General features: G+C 48.6%; 1 protein-coding gene across 1 annotated transcript in view; it reads right to left on the reverse strand.

Annotated features, from left to right (window-relative positions):
• MYO7B (myosin VIIB) overlaps nt 1–16,480 on the reverse strand; it is a 71,734-nt gene extending 55,254 nt beyond the window's left edge. Inside the window, exons 1-6 of the mRNA XM_027082536.1 lie at nt 16,463–16,480; nt 10,608–10,721; nt 9,439–9,591; nt 7,356–7,540; nt 1,457–1,578; nt 298–440 (exon numbers count right to left, since the gene is read on the reverse strand). Of these exons, the coding sequence (XP_026938337.1) occupies nt 298–440; nt 1,457–1,578; nt 7,356–7,540; nt 9,439–9,591; nt 10,608–10,721; nt 16,463–16,480 (735 nt within the window). The remainder of the gene's footprint in view (nt 1–297; nt 441–1,456; nt 1,579–7,355; nt 7,541–9,438; nt 9,592–10,607; nt 10,722–16,462) is intronic.
• Nucleotides 16,481–20,254: the final 3,774 nt, after the last annotated feature.

Consider the following 20,254-nt stretch of genomic DNA (forward strand, 5'->3'; position numbering starts at 1 on the left):
GCACCAAAGGATGAGGCCAACTCTACAGATGGAAAATTCGAAAGAGAAAATCCTTGAATAAATCATTTCCTTGAATATTGGGGAAGGACCATCATTATCCAATTCTAAGGGTCCTGGGCCCATCTCGGACCAGGGTTCAATGACAGCAAGCTAAGGCCTATGGGAGTCTGGGGCGGAGGAAAGGAGGGGTGAGAGTGATGGAAGGGACCCCTCTTGGAAGCCTCCCCGATCCCCTGACTCCCATCCTGGGGTGGGAGGAGGTTCCCCCAGGACCAGTGCGGCAGGCGGAGGCCTTACCTGCCGGCAGACCCGGGATTTCTCCAGGAGAAATTGCTCGATGCACGCCCCCTCAATCACCCCACTGGAGTTGAAGTAGATGTCGATGTACTTCCCAAAGCGGCTTGAGTTGTCGTTTCGGATCGTCTTGGCATTTCCGAAGGCTGAGGGCCGACGGATGATGCCCATGACGGGAGCAGAGAAGAGAAAATTTACTTTTACTGGGATCCTCTGGGAAGGCTTCTCAGAGGAGGTGGCCAAGCCCAGACTCGAAGGATGGGTAGGATTACACCGGACAGCGGCGGCAGCCGAGGGTTCGCTAAGAGGAAGGCAAAGTGCAGCTAAAGGTTCGGAGGTCAGAAAGCATGGGGTGTGCTTCCAGGGAGGGAAATTCGGCTGGACCATAGGATACAGGAGGAAAGCAGTGGAAGATGGATGGAACCGTTAGCAGGCGGAGCCAAGTAGCGCAGAGCCTTGAATGCCAAGCTAAGAAGGGTGGCATTAGTCCCACAGGTGACGGGGGAAGGGGGAAACCTTCTGAGGGAGTGTGGAGGCTGATTTACATTTTAGAAAGATTGCTCAGGCTGTAGGGTGGAGGCTGGGTTAGAGAGGGCAAGCTCGCAGAGAGAGTGGCAAGAGCTGGCACGGGTCAGAGCGCAGATAAGGAGCTTAGGCCAGATGGCATTTGGGCTGCAGCACGATCCAAAGTACATCCCATAGAGCTGTTTCTGCAGGGTTTTATGATGTGACTGCATTAAGAGAGATCCTTTGCACACACATCCTCTCCTGCACACATAATTGAAAAGAACAGAGGATCTGTCTACTCTTATCCGTAGAATGCATTTGGGATCCTTCCATGTATCAATAATCCATTCCCAGCATTTTGCAAATTGATTTCATCTTGGAGCCCTTTGTATTTTATTTTTTAGTTTTTGGCTGCATTGCGCGACATGTGGGATCTTAGTTCCCTGACCAGGGATCGAACCCGCTTCCCCTGCAGTACGAGCACAGAGTCCTAACCACTGGACAGCCAGGGAAGTCCCTTGGAGCCCTTTTTAAATCCTGAGAAGTTGCTAAAAGAGTACGGCTTATCCTGCCCTTCCCCACAGGCACCCCCTGGCAGGAAGGTGCCAGCCCACAGGTCCTGGAAAGGAGGCTGGTCCCGTGGGTGACTGCATACCTTCCAGGATGGGGTTGGCCTCCAGGACCTGCTGCTCAATCCACGAATGCTGGCTGCTGATGGTGGCCAGGAACTGCAGAATGAGCTTGGTGGTCTCTGTTTTCCCTGCTCCAGACTCGCCACTGCAAAGAGGGCATGCAGGAACGTCAGTCAGTAGAACAACTAGTTTTCAACACCTGTCAGACCCATCACATGACCGCTTTCTGGGCCGGTCTGAACAAGGATGCTCTCTCCCTGTGCAGAAATCCCACTGCGTTCTCCCTGACGTCCCCTGCCTACTCTGTGTTAGTTTATTAGTGTGTTCATCTTTCCTGCTCGACTATGCAGGTATGGTTGTATGTGGTTCATTCCAGGGTCCCTGGCACAGTGTTCAGTAACTCCATGAATGAATAAGACCAGGTGATGCGATGCCCTGATAATAACGTTCTCTCTGTGAGCGGTGAGCTCATGCTGGCCAGAGGGGGAACTGCATGAGCCTTTTGGGAAAGCAGTCTGGCATAGGTATCAAAACGCTTCAGAATTATTCCGCCATCAGTCTAAGGAAAGACTCCTAAAATGAGAAAAAGCCTTCTCCACAAAGCTTCCTGCTCATTGAAGTGTTATTTATTTATCATTGCGATTACATGGGAAGCAACAAAAATGGGGGAAATTAGTTACAGTCCATCCAGTCAGAGAACATTGTGCAACCACTTAATCCAGGTCTGCACAGAGCCTGCAGTCACACGAGCAACGCTTACTAGTTAAGTGAAGCGGTAAATGTAGGCAGTATTCAGTCACATTTTAACCAAGTGGGTAGAGGAAGCTTTTTCTTCCAAAAATGTCTGGCAATATTTTTGCTGAGAATATTTTTCTGAAATTTTCTAAAATTTTCATAGTGAATATATATTAATTTCATAATGGTAAAATATGAAAGCCAGTTTTTTTCATATTTTAGGGCAGTGCAGTGGTCAAGAGAGTGCTAGAGAAGGACCTTGAGGACCCTGAGCTTGCCTCCTGCCATGAGCCCCCCAAAATTACAACTGTTTATTTGTTTAAAAGATTTATTCATTATTTATTTATTTTATTTTTGGCTGTGTTGGGTCTTAGCTGCGGCACGCGGGATCTTCATTGAGGCATGTGGGATCTTTCTTTGTGGCTCACGGGCTTCTCTAGTTGTGGTGGGCAGATTTTCTCTCTCTAGTTGTGGTGCTTGAGCTCCAGGGCGCGTGGGCTCTGTAGTGTGTGGCACACAGCCTCTCTAGTGGAGGCGCGTGAACTCAGTAGTTGTGGCGCGCGGGCTTAGTTGCTCCGCGGCATGTGGGATCTTAGTTCCCTGACCAGGGATCGAACCCACGTCCCCTGCATTGTAAGGTGGATTCTTTACCACTGGACCACCAGGGAAGTCCCCCCAAATTACAACTATTTACAGAGAAATTATTGATGATAAAAACTGGACGACTAGAGGAAAAGAAATTCTTTAACTAAATACATAAAGAAGGAATCACAGCACAGGGAACTGGACTCAATATTCTGTGATAACCTACATGAGAAAAGAATCTGAAAAAGAATGTATATATGTGTATGTATAACTAAATCACTTTGCTGTACACCTGAAACTAACACAACATTGTAAATCAACTCTAATAAAATTAAAAAGACAAAAACCCCAAAACAACAACAACAACAAAACAAAACAAACAAAAATATTTGCTTAATTGTCTTGGGACTAAATGTTAAATGGCATTATGTTTAAAGAATAAAATACATTTAGTTCACAGTTAAATTATATCAACTCAAAAACAAAAAAACAACTAAACCAACAACAACAAAGAAGGAACCGCAATGAGATGGTAGGAGGGGCAGAGATGCAGTACAGTCAAGACCCATACCCCCGGGTAGGTGACCCACGAGTGGAAGAATAATTACAATTATAGAGGTTCTCCCCAAGGAGAGAGGGGTCTGAGCCCCGCACTGGGCTCCTGAACCAGGAAGACAAACCCTCACGATGTTTGCCTTTGAAGGCCCATGGGACCTACTTTAAGAAGAGCCAGAGAGCTGTGGGGGATAGAGACTCCACTCCTGAAGGGCACACACAAAACCTCACACTGCTTGCCTGGGGCAGAAGCAGTGATTTGAAAGGAGCCTGGGTCAGACCTGCTGATCTCGGAGAGTCTCCTGAAGGCAAGGGGTAACTGCAGCTCCCCCTGGGGACACGGACACTGGTGGCAGCCGTTTGGGGAGCTTGTTGAGCAAGTGGACACTGGGGCTGGGGGGTGCCATTGTGGAATCCTCCCTCGAGCTCTTTAGTGCCAAGACGTCAACAGCCTGTTGCTGCCAGTGCTGGGACATCTCAGGCCAAGCAACTGCTAGGTGGGGACACAGCCCCACCCACCAGCAGGAGGCTGCCTTAAGACCCCCCAGACAGCTGCCCTAGGACCTGGCTCTGTCCACCAGAGGACCTGGAACCCAGCCTCACCCACCAGTGAGCCGGCACTAACCTCAGGACCCCTGGGACCAGCCCACACCCACCAACAGGCCAACACCAACCTTGGAAATCCCCGGGCCCTGCCTACCAGCAGGTTGACACCAACTCTGAGACACCTTGGGAACCCAGTTCTGTCCACAGTGAGCCAGCAGTAGCCCCAGGACACCCTGAGATCCAGCCCCCCTCACCAACAGGCAGAAGCCAGGTTTGGGACACCCCAGACCCTGCAGCTAGCCATGGCGGGAACTGGCCCCACCCATCAGCTAGATACACTAGAAGGAACAGCAGTAGATCAGATGATACAGAGACATGGATCAGGAAGCTGGAAGACAGAGTAGTGGAAATCACTGATGCTCAACAGGAAAAAGAATGAAAAGAAATGAGGGCAGTTTAATCTGGGACCACATCAAGCATATTAACGTTCACATTACAAGGGTCCCAGAAGGGGAAGAGAGAAAGGGGCAGAAAACATATTTGAAGGCATGATAGCTGAAAATTTCCCTCATCTGGGAAAGGAAACACACATCCAGGTCCAAGAAGCACTGAGAGACCCAAGCAGGATCAACCAGTGAGGGCCACACCAAGACACATTGTCATTAAAATGATAATGGGATGAGAAGATATTAAAAGCAGCAAGGGAAAAGCAACAAGTAACATACAAGGGAACTCCCATACGGCTGTCAGCTGACTTTCCAGCAGAAACTCTGCAGGCCAGAGGGGGTGGCACAGTATATTTGAAGTGAGGAAAGGGAAGACATACAACCAAGAATGCTCTACCCAGCAAGGCTCTCATTCAGATCTGACGGAGAGATCAAAAGCTTTACAGACAAGCAAAAGCTGAAGGAATTCTGCACCACCAAACCAGCTTTACAAAAAACGTTAAAGGGAGTTCTCTAAGCAAAAAAGAAAAGGCCACTACTAGACACATGAAAATTATGACAGGAAGAAAGCTCATGGTTAGAGGTAAATATAGAGTAAAGGTAGTAAGTCAACCACATACAAAGCTAGTAGGAGGGTTAAAAGACAAGAGGAGTTAAATCCACAATAAGCAGTCAAGGGATACACAAAACAAAAGGATATAAAATATGATGTGGAAAATAGTAAATGGGCGGGGGTAGTAAAAATGCAGTGTTATTAAAATATGTTTTAGCTTATGAGATCAGCAACTTAAAATAATCATGTATATATGTATGATTATGTATGATATATCATGTATACGTATGATTATATACATGATTATAGGTATGATATATGACATACATATCTACATAGCAATATATAAACCTCACAGAAACCACAAACCAAAAATCTATAATAGAGACACACAGAGAAAGATAAAGGAATCCAAACATAACGCTAAAGGTAGTCCTCCAATCACAAGGGAAGAGAACAAAAGAAGAAGAAAGGAACAGAAAGAACTACAAAACAACCCGAAGACGATTAGCAAAATGACAATAAGGACATACCTATTAACAATTACTTTAAATGTAAAGGGACTAAATGATATATATACGATGGAATATTACTCAGCCATAAAAAAGAATGAAATCTTGCCATTTGCTACAACATGAATGGACCTAGAGGGTATTATGCTAAGTGAAATAAGTCAGAGAAAGACAAATACTGTATGATTTCCGGTGGAATCTAAAAAACACAACAAATGAACAAACAGAACAAAACATCAACAAAGTTATAGATACAGAGGACAAGCAGGTGGTTGCCTGAGGGTCAGGGGTGGGGGGAGGAAAGACATAGGTGAGAGAGATTAAGAGGTACAGACTTCCAGTCACAAAATAAATGAGTCACGGATATGAAATGCAACTCCTGACCAGTTTTGTTTCCCTTCCTGTACTGTTTTGAAGCAAACCTCAGACAAATACGGTTTACTCTGAAAATATTAATTTTTAAAAAAAGTTTTGATCCAAATGTCCCCGATCACTATGCCAGGGGAGCCAGTCAGGAGAACACCCCTGCATGTAGAGATGACTCCGAAGGAAGAGGGCTCAGGTGCCTCTCTCGCGCCCCGGGGAGGCAGTTGGACTCAAGAGATACTCATGCAAACAGCCACCCGGGTGCTCTGTGCTTTTCTACAGGCGCTGCTGTCCTGGCGGTGAGGCTTCCTGGCAAGACATCGCTCTGTCTTCTTTTCCCAGAGCCCTGGGTTTAAATTCCCTGTTTAACAGCTGTGCGTCTCTAGAAAAGAATGTCAACCGGTGGGAGGTTTCCCCAGCAGTAAAACAGGAATAGGAGTATCTACTACAGAGAGTTGCTGACAGCGTGAAACATGATAACCTAAGCTGTAGGACTTCGTTCCAGTCTCTGTTCCAAGGTCCCCTCCTCAGAGAGGCCAGCCCGATCTGCCCTTTTACCTAAAGCAGCGGCCCCATCACTCTTTCTCCTCTTTCCCTGCAGTGTTTTCCTTCAAAGTTCTTATTACCTGCTGAAACAATTAGCTTGCTTATTGCCTGTCTCCTCTTCTAGAATGTAAGGTCCACAAGGCAGAGATTTTAGTCCCTTTCCTTTGCTGCTGTCTCCTCATGTTAGGACAGGATAGGAGACAGAATTGGAGCACAAAAGAACCTCGAATGAATGAATGAATGAGTGAATGAATGGGTGAATGGATGGATGAGTGGATGAATGAACAAATGCATGAGTGACTGAGTGAATGGATGACTCTACTAGAGAACTAAGCAAGGTGTCCTGGAGCCAAATTCCCTCTCCCCGCTTTCTTTCCCGCTCTGCCTCCCTTCCATGGGTACCAGGAGGGCAGAAGGCAGAGAAGCCAGGCCAGGCCCGAGTCTCTGAAGCAGCAGCATCACCTGGACTGGAGAGGGACACATCCCTTCTGGGCCCAAGTACCTGAGATCTGTCCTCCCTGAGACTTGCCCTGAGGGTTTTTTTTTTTTTAAGATTTTTTGATGTGAACCATTTTTAAAGTCCTTCTTGAACTTTCTACAATATTGCTTCTGTGTAATGTTTTGTTTTTTTGGCCCTGAGGCATGTGGGATCTTAGCTTCCAAACCAGGGATCGAACCCATGTCCCCTGCATTGGAAGGCGAAGTCCTAACCACTGGACTGCCAGGGAAGTCTCCCTGAGGTTGTTTTTGAGGGGCCTCACCTGTTGGATCCTTGCACCCCAAGTGCCTATCTTGGGTCCCATTTGTAAACCAACCCATCCCCACCCTTCCTTCCTTGTCTCAGGAAATATTCACAGAAGGCTGGGGCGGTCCAGGCCCTGATGATACAGTGGAAGAGCAGGTTCTGACGGAAGGCAGCCTCAGAAGGACTTTGTGGCCGTGAAGGGGGGTGTTTGCAGTTGAACGGGAGGCCCTAAGTCACACACTACTTGGGAGAGGTTTTGGGAGAGGAGATGCGCCCTCCTTTATGAGATGCTCGGAGGCAGTGTCTGGCCCACCTGCCCGCCCAGGACCTCACCTGATAATGCAGCACTGGTCCATCTTGTGCTGCTTCATGTTGAAGTAGCAGTTGTTTGCGATGGCAAAGATGTGCGGTGGCAGCTCGCCCACGTGGCGCTTGTAGTACAGCTGCACCTGCTCCACGGTGTAGAGGGGCAGCGCCTGGTACGGGTTCACGGCCACAAGGATGGAGCCTGTGTACGTCTGGGGAAGGGAGAAGGTGGTTAGTAACCCCTACTCTGAGGATCAGCGCTGCCTGGCCCTGATCTTGGCCTTGGATGCCACCCCCCGAGGGCCACCAGGGCTGGCTGACTGTGGCGGGGAGGCGGGGTCTGATTCTGGACCGAGAGACGAGACCCTCAGCAGCTCAGATCCTTCACCAGGAAAGAGAGCTCCCAGGCAGGGGTGCATTCACAGGGGCGTTAAATGAGGGGGTCGTGCTTAATGTTTGGCGCTGTGTCTGGTATTCAGAAGAGGCTTGATAAAAATGGACTGAATGGGGCTTCTCTGGTGGCACAGTGGTTGAGAGTCCGCCTGCCGATGCAGGGGACACGGTTCGTGCCCCGGTCCAGGAAGATCCCACATGCCGCGGAGCGGCTGCACCCGTGAACCATGGCCGCTGAGCCTGCGCGTCCGGAGCCTGTGCTCCGGACGGGAGAGGCCACAACAGTGAGAGGCCTGCGTACCGCAAAAAAAAAGCAGTGGTTAAGAATCTGCCTGCCAATGCAGGGGACACGGGTTCGATCCCTGGTCTGGGAAGATCCCACATGCCACGGAGCAAGTAAGCCTGTGTACCACAAATACTGAGCCCAGCGTACTGCAACTCCTGAAGCCCGTGCGCCTAGAGCCCGTGCTCTGCAACAAGAGAAGCCACCGCAATGAGAAGCCTGCGCACCGCAATGAAGAGTAGCCCTGGCTCGCTGCAGGTAGAGAAAGCCCACATGCAGCAACGAAGACCCAGCGCAGCCAAAAAAAAAAAAAAATGGAGTGATTGTATGAAGCAAGTCTTCACCTGCCTTTCACAGGGGCCTCCGTGAGGCTGGGCCACCACAGTAGCCCTCCTGGACCCCTCCTGGACCCTCCCACTCATCTGGAGCCTCCACTGGGCCTGCCTGCCCCTCTGGGTTGGGACGGGGACGGCCACCTCAACAGTCATGTTTTCATGACTTGTCATGAAGTCGTGTCTTCGTTTTCATTTTAGGAAGGGAGAGGATAATCTCTCTGGCTCAGGACTATGACAACCACCAGATAAAAGAATGCAAGCATAAGCTCTTTGGAAAAGTTAAGCTGCAGTTCAACTTGGATAATCGCTGGTTTTGGTCCCAGCAGCTGAGGTTCACTCATCCAAAGTGGACTCAGAGTGCCCCATCCCCATCTCCTTCCCGAGGGTCTCCTCCTTCTCCTCTCCCAGCCCAGCCCTCTATTCGGGGGCCCCTGCTCACTCTTCCACTCCTCTGAGCATCCCAGCATCAGGGCTGGTCAGAGGTCGATGAGCCACCTCCCTCTGAGAAGCCCAGGCAGGTGGTGACTTCCCCGGGTCACACCCACTCACGGCAGGGCTGGTGTCAGTGTTGGAATACCACCTCCCCTGGGAGGTCTGCATTAGAACAGGGATGAGACCCTCCCATCCACCGCTAGGCTTTGGGAGAAGGACCCGCATTTACCTACGCGGCCCTCCTGGTCATCACGCAACTTACTTCATAGGAGGGCAGAGGTCTTCTGCCTGGTGACCCTGTCTCTGCCACGTACCTAGGAAGGAACCAGGCAGAAGACTACGTCCCATGGCCTTCGGTCCACTCGGCCATCAGAGCAGGCCTTCTGCTCAGCCACAGAGGAGCGAAGAGGCAGCAGTAACTGAGTGCCTCCTATGTGCCAGGTACTGAGCTGGCATGCTGCATGTCAGCTTTCTGTACGCTCGAAGGCTTTACCCCCCTGCTTCTTTCAGACTGGGGAGCAGAGATCGTTGAGCATCCTCATGCTATGAGGGCGTGGGGAGTAGGGACTGAGCCAGGTGTGCCCGGGGCATAGTTTGCTTCCCCAGCCGAGTCAGCACGTGTGGCCCCAGCACACCAGGGGGTCCCATGTGGCCAGGAGGGACTCACGTAGATCTTGTGCTGCCGGTAGCGGATCAGGAGGTTGTGCACCATGCCCGCCTCGTTCAGATCCCCCAGGAGGATCATGTCATCCACGCCCTGAGCAGAGTTGGGGTGCATGGGGCTGAGAGTGCCAAGGTCCTCTGCTCGGATCCAGTGTTCCTGGAACAAAGGGCACAGGCTTTCCTGAGCGGGGGTTGTCCTGGGCCAACCTGTCCCCCACGTCCTCCATGGATCAGACGATCTAGTGGCCGGCACCTGGCCGGCTTTGGTCTGTGGTGAAGGTCAAGGGATCGGCTCAATCCGAGGCTGGAGTCAGCACACGTCTAGGGCCGAGGGTCAGTGTGCACTGAGGGTCAGTGATTGGGATCAGGGGCCGTTTGCAGCTGGGGAGCCTCACAGATGGTTGGAATAAAAGAGTGCAAGTGAAAGTGTTCTTTAAATGGCATGACGTCATTTTGCAAATAGAAGGTATTATTGTTAACATTTGACTGGCTTCCAATCTGTGGGGCTCACAGCTCACAGTCTAGAATTTTCTCCTTGGAGGCCGAGTCTCCACATGCTTCATTTGAAGCGCCTCAGCAAAGAGGGTTGCCCAAGGAGGACTTAAATGACCAGCTGGACCCCTCACTCTGCATGCCCTTCTCCACTGTCGCTCCCCTGCTGCTCCCCAGCCCCCCAGGGGACGGAGCTCGCTTCCCAGCAGGTCACCCTGAGCTTCCTACTCTCTCTTCTGGGCTGTTTTGCTCAGCGTGAGCTGGGCTTCCTCCATCTCCTCACATTCCAGGGCCTCCCCTCCAGGCATCCTTCTCACCTTTCTCTCCCTCCTCCTGTCCTTCCTGCTCAGCTTCCTTTACTTTGCAAACAGTCTTCCTGCCCTCCCCCTCTCTCTGTCACAGCCCGTTTCCCACTTCACGCTTTCCTGGTCCCCTAATTGTCCATCTGCCAACACACTCCCTGCTTCTTCACTATAGGAGCAGTTCCCAAGACAGACACACAATGTTCACCACGACGGGACTTCCCTGTAGTCTGTCCTGCCACATGGGTCCCTGACTTGGGCTCTGGAATCCCTGGTGCTGGGCGCAGCACCAGAGAAGGGAGGGGGCTCGGGGCCCAGGAGGGGTGGGGGGATGGGGCTGAGAAGGCTGAGCCCCTCAGGAGAGCGAGGCCATACTGACCTTGTAGTCATCATCTTCAACCAAGATCTTGCCAGGCTTTGTCTCTTTGATGACGCCCCCGATGGGCACGCTGGTCTTGTCAGCAGAGGTGAAGTTCAGCCACACGTGGTCACCCTGGAGAGCAGAGAGGAGTCGGTGGTCAGACGCTTGATCCACCTTCCCCTTCCTGCTCAAGACTTACCTCCCCCGGGGGGTGTCCCTTCCAACCAAGAGATCCCACGGTGGCTGAGGCATGCTCTCTCCCCCTTCCCCTCCTCCTCCTTTTTCTTTTTCTTCTTCCCTCTCTCCTACCCTGCTCCCAGCCCTTTCTCTCTCTTGCCAGGAAGTTAATGGGAGGTGGCAGGGGAAGCTTCCCTGGCCCAGCTTTTTGCAGGAAAGTATCTCTCTGTGAGGTGCAAAAAGAGAGTCTTTGCCCTGCGAATAGCCCTGTAGCACCCAAACCCGTTGGCTGGGGAAAGACAAAGACTAAAATCTCACTAGGTTTGTGCCTGGCCTGCAGCATGGCATTGACCCACATGAACCTCTTTCTAATCCAGGAAAGTTCACGCTGCTCAAAGAGGAGGAATCCCAAAGGAACAAGCAGAGACCCACATGCAAATATACTGACATTCAAAAGGAGGAAATGAGCAGGTGAATAACACTCACCAGGGGGAAACGAACTGCTACAGAGCAGTGGAAAGTTGTGACCAAGTATCTTACCATGATTTCCAAAAAACTTATTGAGGTGTAGAGCTGAGGCACGAGAGCTCAGAAATTAGACGCCGAGACAACTGAAAAGGATGGGACGTGAACTGGCAGAGCTCAAGAAAGAAAGGGAGGAAAAGAAGTAAACATGGGCCGGAGATGAAAGCAAAACTGGAAGCAGCAACAGGGGAATAAGCACTTGCTAAAATCGTAGTAAAGATCATAGAAGACAGGAGGAGACAAGTGAGCAAAATGACAGAGAAAATTTCAAAGTTAGGATTAGGAAAAAAAGGATAGATATGGAAGGCGGACAAAAATACTAATAATTGAAGTGCACAAAGAAGAAAATCGGGGGAAAACCCAGAAAAATTACTTAAATATAAAATTCAAGACAACTCTCAAGAAATTAATGAAGCCTTGAATCTATGGATTGAAGACACACCATTATTTCTTTGAAATAATGACAAAGAAAAATCAACGCTAGGACATAAAGGTATTGGACTAAAAAATTAAGAAATAATTTTTTGAGGGGTAGGCAGACAAAAAGACAAGTTCACTTATAAGGAGATAATTCAGGACAAATTCAAATCATATACGAGGGCCGAACATCTCCTACAAAGATCTCAGGAAGAGAGCAATACAGCTGTTAGGATGGCCATTATAAAAAAGTACAGAAAACAACAAGTGTTATTGAGGATGTAGAGACATTGGAACCCTTGTACACTGTTGGTGGGAATGGAAAATGGTGCAGCCACTGGGGAAAACAGTATGAAGGTTCCTCAGTAAATTAAAAATAGAATTACCATATGATCCAGCAATCCCACTTCTGGGTAAATAGCCAAAGAAATTCAAAGCAGGATATCAAAGACATATTTGCATTCCCATGTTCATTGCAGTGTTATTCAAAATAGCCAAGCAGTAAAAGCAACCCAAATGTCCATTGGCAGATGAAAAAATAAACAAAAATGTAGTATATGCAGTCATCCCTAAAAGTACTTGGGGGATGGATTCCAGGAGCCCCTGCAGATACCAAAATCCATGGATACTCAAGTGCCTTATATAAAATGATATAGCACAATGAATACTACACACCATGGAATATTATGCAGCCTTAAAAAAGAAGGAAATCCTGTCATGTGCTACAGTGTGGATGGACCTCAAGGACTTAATGCTGAGCAAGAGAAGCCAGTCACAGAAGGACACATGCTGTATGATTCCACTCATGGAAAGTATCTAAAGTAGTCAAAATCATAGAAACAGAAAGTAGAAAGGTGGTTGTCAGGGGCTGGAGGAGGACGGAAGGAAAATAGTGTTTAATGAGTATAGAGTTTCAAGTGTGCAAGATGAAAATGTTCTCTGTTGCACAACAACGTGAATATACGTAACAATACTGAAATGTACACTTAAAAATGGTTAAGATGGTAAATTGAATGTTATATTTTTTACCACAATAAAAAAAAACAGAAAAAAAAATCCAATAATTTTTTTACCCAGCCAAATTGTCTTTCCAGTATAAAGATAACAAACATTATTGAAGATACAATATTTTCCCGTAAGCCTTTTGGAAAAAAACGATTAGGGGACAAACTTCAGTCAACAGTGCAAAGAATGAATATAGGTCCACACCAACACACACATCAAGAAATTTCAAAATACTTGCGACAAAGAAAACATCATAAAAGCTTTCAGAGAGAAAAATAAGTTTTATACAAAGGCTCAAGAATTAAAATGTTGTCCACCTTCTCCATAGCAAGGCTGGAAACCAGAAGGAGTACATGTCTTCACAGTTCTCAGGGAAAATTACATCTAGTATGGAATCCTATGCCCAGCTGACATTCAAATGTGAATAAACATATTTTCAGAATGCAAGTTGTTAAAAATACTTCATATGTACCCCTTCTCAGGAAGCTGTTACAGGTTGTGCTTGATCAAAACAAGGGAGTAAACCAAGAGAGAGAAGAACCTTGGGTCCAAGAAAAGGGATTCAGTGCAAAGGAGAGGTGAAGGAAATCTTCAGGGTGGTTGTGAAGGAGACCCCAGGACAATTCTGAGACGTGTGCCTCAGAAGTAGAAGATGCCGGTTTCGATATGTCCTCAGCAACGCTGGGAGAAACTTCTTCCTGAGGATGAAACTGATTGAACTCCCAGATGAATCATTTTGAAAGGACATTGACATATCTGGGAGAAAGCTGGGTGGCGGGGGCCAGGGGAAGGTTATGTCGTCATAAGTACAGAGAAAACAAAGCAGATAGGGCAGAAGGACAATTACAAAGTCTAGCAAAGGGAAGCACAGCACTTACAATACATTGCAGGGCTCAGTCGAGAGGAACGTTTTCTTTCTTTCTTTTTTTAAACTTTTTATTTTATATTGGAGTATAGCTGATTAACAATGTTGTGTTAGGGACTTCCCTGGTGGTACAGTGGTGAAGAATTCACCTTCCAATGCAGGGGACGTGGGTTCGATCCTTGGTCAGGGAACTAAGATCCCACATGCCATGGGGCAACTAACCCCGTATGCCATAACTACTGAGCTCTAGTGCCTCAACTAGAGTGCACATGCCACAAACTACAGAGCCCATGTGCCCTGGAACCCATGAGCCACAACTACAGAGCCCACGCACCCTGGAGCCTGTGCACCACAACTAGAGAAGAGAAAACCCACAGGCCACAATTAGAGAGAAGCCCACACACCACAACGAAGAGCCCACGTGCTACAAAGAAAGATCCTGCGTGCCTCAACGAAGACCCTGCGTGTCGCAACTAAGACCCGACGCAGCCAAAAATAAAAACAAAAACAACAACAAAAAAATAACGTGGTGTTAGTTTCAGGTGTACAGCAAAGTGATTCAGTTATGTATATACATGTATCTCTTCTTTTTCAAATTCTTTTCCCATTTAGGTTGTTATATAATATGGAGCAGAGTTCCCTGTGCTCTACAGTAGGTCCTGGTTGGTTATCTGTTTTAAATATAGCAGTATGTACATGTCAGTCCCAAACTCCCTAACTATCCTTCCCCACCCCTGTCACTTCCCCCCTGGTAACCGTAATTTCGTTTGAGAGGAACATTTTCTTAGATAAAACAGGTAAACTCTGTATGTAGATCTAATGAAAGCTAGGATTTAACAATTTCGGGAGGAAGGAGAGACAATATGAGTGCTGTGGGCGGGCGTTAGGGACAAGGAGCTAAGGCCCTTCTCACCTAGTGGGAAGTCAGTAATAGGTGCTGCCTGGAACTGAAAACTCAAACAGCCCTGTACACATGTCCTTTAGAGACACAGAGGGAAGTATCAATGAATCGACTAGAAGGTCGAGGTGGTCACCTCTCTGGAAGAGGAAGTGGGGGACTGATTCTTCAAACTGTGTGCCCAAAACAACTTAATAAAACTAAAAGCGAAATGAAAAAGAACAGTAAGGAACAGCTGCCACAGGATGCAGAAGACCAGCCTGAGAAACATACTAGATTCAGTGAACTAATTGAATCACATCAGGAACCTCAGAGACCTAGAAAAGCTTTCTTACAACAAGGATAAAATTCCAGTGTGAAAATTGCGGCATGCAGCTGAAACAGCGGGCAGATTACCAAAGAGAGAAGATTATCAGTCAAAGACAGATGATGGGAACTTCCCTCGTGGTCCAGTGGTAAAGAATTCACCTTCCAATGCTGGGGATACAGGTTTGATCCTTGGTCAGGGAACTAAGATCCCACATGCCGCGGGGCAGCTAAGCCCAAGTGCCACAACTACTGAGCTTGTGCACCTCAACTAGAGAGCCCACGTGCCGAAGACTACAGAGCCCACGTTCCCTGGAGCCTGTGTACCACAACTAGAGAAGAGAAAACCCGCACGCCACAACTAGAGAGAAGGCTGCATGCCACGGCGGAAGATCCCGCATGCCTCAACGAAGATCCCGCATGCGTCGAAGACCCGACGCAGCCAATAAATAAGTGAATACATAAATAAATAAATAAAAAGACAGATGATGGGTATCTCACAGTGAACTTGATGTTAACCAGAGATGAAAAAGAGAAAGACCATTTCCAGTCCACACTTAATGATAAGGTGTCAGGCCAACATGAGCTGGAAAGATAAACAAAAGAGCTAGAACATGACTTTTGTTCACTCCATTTGGCCAAAGCTCTCCTAGGAAATAAATGAGAAGCCGAGCGCAGAAAATAGAGCTGCTTCATGAACTCTATTGGAAGAAAAAGATGACGGTGCAGAAACAGCTGAATCAGGAGAAGAACGAGTGAGAAGAGATAAAGCAGACGCTATCAGCTGCAAAGAAAAGTCTATGTTGAGATTCAAGAAACAGAGGATGAATTACAGAAAGCAGAGATCTACGTGACCTTCCTTGTTCTTTGTGATAAGAAATACCTGACAACTGGCTGCTACCCATGATGCAGAAAGTTCCTTCCCCAGCCTGAGACAGAAATTACTACAAGGAAACTCAAAGACCCAAGGCCATGAAGAATCCACTTCCGGGAGACCTGATCCTCAGTCTTCTGAGGTGGGCTGGCTCTTCTGGACATTGGCTGAAATGGGCGCTGTGCCCTGATCCCATGTGCCCACCTGCCATGTCTTCTCTTCCCATAGAAAAGATGGGCCTAGAGATGCCTCTGTGCTGCCTTCACTTAGATAAATGAAGGATCCAACCAATGAGAAATACCCTGTCAAGACGTTTTTTTTCTGTTCTTTTATTTTTCATATTATTCTATTTTTTAAATTTTTATTGAAATATAGTTGATTTACAATGTTGTGTTAGTTTCAGGTGTATAGCAAAGTGATTCAGTTATACATATATATAAATTCTTTTTTTACATTCTCTTCCATTATAGGTATACAAGACACTGAGTATAGTTCCCTGTGCTATACAGTAGGTCCTTGTTGGTTACCTATTTTATATATTGTAGTGTGTTTTGTCAGGACATTTTAAGCCCTGAATATAAGTGAGGGATTACTGTGCAAGTGTGGTCCCGCTGCCAAAGCCCAAAGGTTGGCCAAGGTCATTTTCTTTAGGTAATACAATCTGTCTCTTTCCTCCAAACTCCCTGTCTCCGGTATTCTCCTTATAGGGTCTCATTGCCTCTCTTCTTCTTTCCTTGGGAGTGATTTGACTCAGCCTGTGGCAACTCCCACGAACAACCCCTCGATGGAAGAGATGCCATTCTTACCAGTCTCAAGCCCGACATCCTGAGGCGGCCACTCCTGACAACCTGTGTGCAGAGAGAAAGCAGAATGTCAGTCCTTGTGGCCCTGAGTTGGAGCCCTGGAGGGCAGGAGCCACGTGTGTTCATCAGCGTGGCTCTGAGCGCCTGGCATGGGGCCGAGAAATGACTCTTCAATGAATGGACGGATGAGTCATGGTCCCACCGCAAGTGTGAGAGGAGACGCCCTCAGCTTCATCCATTCTATCTCATCTTTACTGAACGTCTATTTTGCACTTGGCACTGGGCTCAACTGGGAGTGCGGTGGTTCTGAACATCCCTAGGACACCATCCCTGCCGTCCAGAAGCTCAAGCTGTGTCTGGTCAGACATCCGTGAATACCAGTCATCACCCTACACCACACGGAGTGCTGAGGGAAGCAGCCAGCAGAACTAGAGACACAACATACTTGATCTAAACCTCACGGACAGGGGCTTCCCCGGTGGCGCAGTGGTTAAGAATCCACCTGTCAATGAAGGGGACACGGATTCGAGCCCTGGTCCGGGAAGATCCCACATGCCGCGGAGCAATTGAGCCCGTGCACCACAACTACTAAGCCTGCACTCTAGAGCCTTCGAGCCACAGCTACTGAAGCCCGTGCACCTAGAGCCCGTGCTCCGCAACAAGAGAAGCCACCACGATGAGAAGCCGCGCACCGCAACGAAGAGTAGCTCCTGCTCGCCGCAGCTAGAGAAAGCCCGCGCACAGCAACAAAGACCCAACGCAGCCAAGAATAAATAAATAAACCTCATGGACACCCCCAAAACACAGATATCCCCCATTTCACTCATGGGACTCAACAAAGGAAAGGTGACCCGTTGATCAGTAGCACAGCTGGGGATTCTACCTGGACCTGCCTCCTTTCAAACCTGTCCGCAGCACCTGGCGGCCTCCCTGGTGCCCTGGGAGCACACAGGCAGGCCTGTGTAGCTGCCAGCAGGTGGCGGAGGGAGGGGAGGGAGGGGAGGGAGGGAGGGGAGGGCGGAGGCCCTGATCTCAAGGCGGAGCCCCACCCATCCCCAGCCTTGCCCCACTGAGCAGCGGGAGGCAGGTACTGGCTTTTTTGTTCATCATATGCTACCTGCTTCTAACACAGACTTGCTCCAAGGAGGGACCCAGGAAATAGTTGTTCAGTGAAACAGAGAACGAAGCCCTTGGAGAGGATGTCCTTTGACAATGGTTTTGCCAGATTTGTAAGAATTCACAGTGGAAGGAAAGAGGGGCCTTCTCGGGAGTTCCCTGGTCGCCTAGTGCTTAGGATTCAGGGCTTTCACTGTCGTGGCCCGGGTCCACTCCCTGGTCAGGGAACTGAGATCTTGCAAGCCGCGAGACCAAAATAAAAGGGAGGGGGGAGCGATTCTCTAGGGATGCTGCAACTTTAGCAAAGGCAGAGGGAAAAGTGCAAAGGATGTGAGGGGTCAGCACATTTGGGTTGAGCAGACCAAGCTGGGAGGTGTAGGTAGTGGGTGAATGTGACAGAGAAGCTTTGCCACTCTGTTCTGCTGGACAAAGAATTTTCTTATTCCAATTTTTCTTTCGTGTGTGAGCATTTATATGTTTATGGCAATCTACTCCTCCTAGCATTTGTTGAGTGCCTACAATGTAAAAGGCGGTAGTAATCAGATTGAGATTCCTTTTTAAGGGTCTGAGGCTACTGCTCTTTCAAGGGGAGGCTGGTCCATCTCTGCGCCTCACATACTGCAATGAGGTCGTGGGTGGGAAAGACGCAGAGGGCGTTGCCTGCCTCTCGCTCCCCACTGTGGCTCTGTCCCCTCACTTCTCCACCCCAGGTAGGAATCTGAGGCTCACCCACGTTCTTTAGCTCTGTCACCCTTTACCCCCTCACCCATGGCACTGACCTCCATGGACATAATCCCTCTCCAGACACCAGGATGTGTCCCATAGGTGCCCCCCACCAGTCCTGCCATCCCTGGGGGATGAACCTGCCAAGTGTTCTGGACTCCCACTCCTCTGGTCCCCAGACTCCACTGACCTCCACTCCCCCACGACTGGCCCTGGTCTTCCTGTGTCCCAGAACTTCTCCACTTCAGAAGCCATGTCCTCCAGCTGCCACCCTCCAGCCACACCCCAGGCCAGCACCAGGCCCTCCGCCCATGGCCAACTGTTCCCTCATTTCATCACGACCCCTCAGCCCTTGCTTTTCTCTCCATTCTATCAACCAGGCATCCGAGCTTCATTTCTATCCCAACCTGCCTGGAAACTGACTTACATCTTTTCTGGAACAAAGTGGTTTTATAAGTACCCATAAACGGAATACAAAAATAAAGTACAGTAAGCTGCACTCTATGTGGCCCCCTCTGGTCCACCCTTGTCTTGTGAATGTTGTTGACTCCTCCTTGTACCTTGCAAAGTCCCGGCACCAAGCTGAGCCCACCAAGGATGGGTCACATCATCTTGATGACAGGGGCCAGCGCCTCCCCTACGACCTTAGAAATGTTCAGGGCCACTTGAGTGGGTCCTGGTCAGCTCTTTCTGGAAAAAAAAAACCAACAACACTCTTATTTCAAATCTCCCTCCCACTACTCACTCTGCAGAACACCTTGATCTGTGTCATAAAAAAAGAGAGAAAAATCACCCTCAGCTTCCAGCTCTGCCCACTCCCTGCCTTTCCGTATATCTGAGAACATTTAAGGGACTGCCCAGGGGAAGGGGCCCCCTGACAGCCCCACACTAACCCTTCCAGCCCTGCCCTCTCTGGCCTCCTCCATCAGGGCTTTTGCTTTATCAATTACTCTGGTGGTTAAAATACTCCCACAAATTCTTTGACACTGCTCCCTTCCAAATACGGAGACTCATTCTCCCTACTGTGGATGTGGATTTAGTGACTCCCTTCTAACAACTAGAATGAGGTCGGAGTGATGGAGTATAGCTTCTGAGACTAGTCCATAAAAGGCTCTGTGTCCTCCTCCTTGCTCTGTCTGAGATCACTCGGCCTGGGGGAACTTGCTGCCGTGTCATGAGGATACTCAAGCAGCCCCAAGGAGGACCCATGTGGTGAGGAACTCAGATCTCCAGTCAACAGCCAGTGATCTTGAAAGCAGATCTTCCAGCCGTGGTCAAGGCTTCAGATGACCAGAGCTCCAGCCAACGTCTTGACTGCAACTTTGTTATGGGTTGAATTGTGAACCCCTCTCCAAGTTCATATGTTGAAAGTCCTAACCCTCAGTACCTCACAATGGAACTGTATTTGAAGATAAAGCCCTTTTGAAGAGGTGGTGAAGTTAAACTGAAGCTGTGAGGGTGGGACGTAATCCAACATGACTGATATCCTTTTAAGAAGAGGAAGAAATACCAGAGCTGTACATGCAGAGGGATGGTCATACGAGGACAAAGCAGCAAGAGGGTAACTGTCTGCAAGCCAAGGAGAGGGGCCTTGGGAAGAACCACCCCTGCCAACATCTTTGGTCTGAGACTTCCAGCTCCAGAAGCTGAATATAAATGAACCCTAGAAAATGAATATAAACCACATGAGTGTTCCTGGCCCAGAACCAGCCAGATAAGCTGTTCTTGGATTTCAGAAATTGGGTGAGGAAATAAATATTTGCCATTTTAAGCTGCAAAATCTTGGAGTAATTTGTTATGCAGCAGTAGATAACTAATACAATTACCCCTCCCTCTCACATCTTCCTTCTTTCTTGCTCTTCTGGTTTTCCTCCCTGTATAGAGATCCAAGTTTTGTCTATCTTAAAATGAATTTTCTTGGTCTCATGACCGCCTCCAGCTATTGCCCTCTTCTTG

The sequence above is a fragment of the Aethalodelphis obliquidens genome, unplaced genomic scaffold, assembly GCF_003676395.1.
Source record: "Aethalodelphis obliquidens isolate GAN/ISIS:26980383/991018 unplaced genomic scaffold, ASM367639v1 scaffold47, whole genome shotgun sequence".
NCBI lineage: Eukaryota > Metazoa > Chordata > Mammalia > Artiodactyla > Delphinidae > Aethalodelphis > Aethalodelphis obliquidens.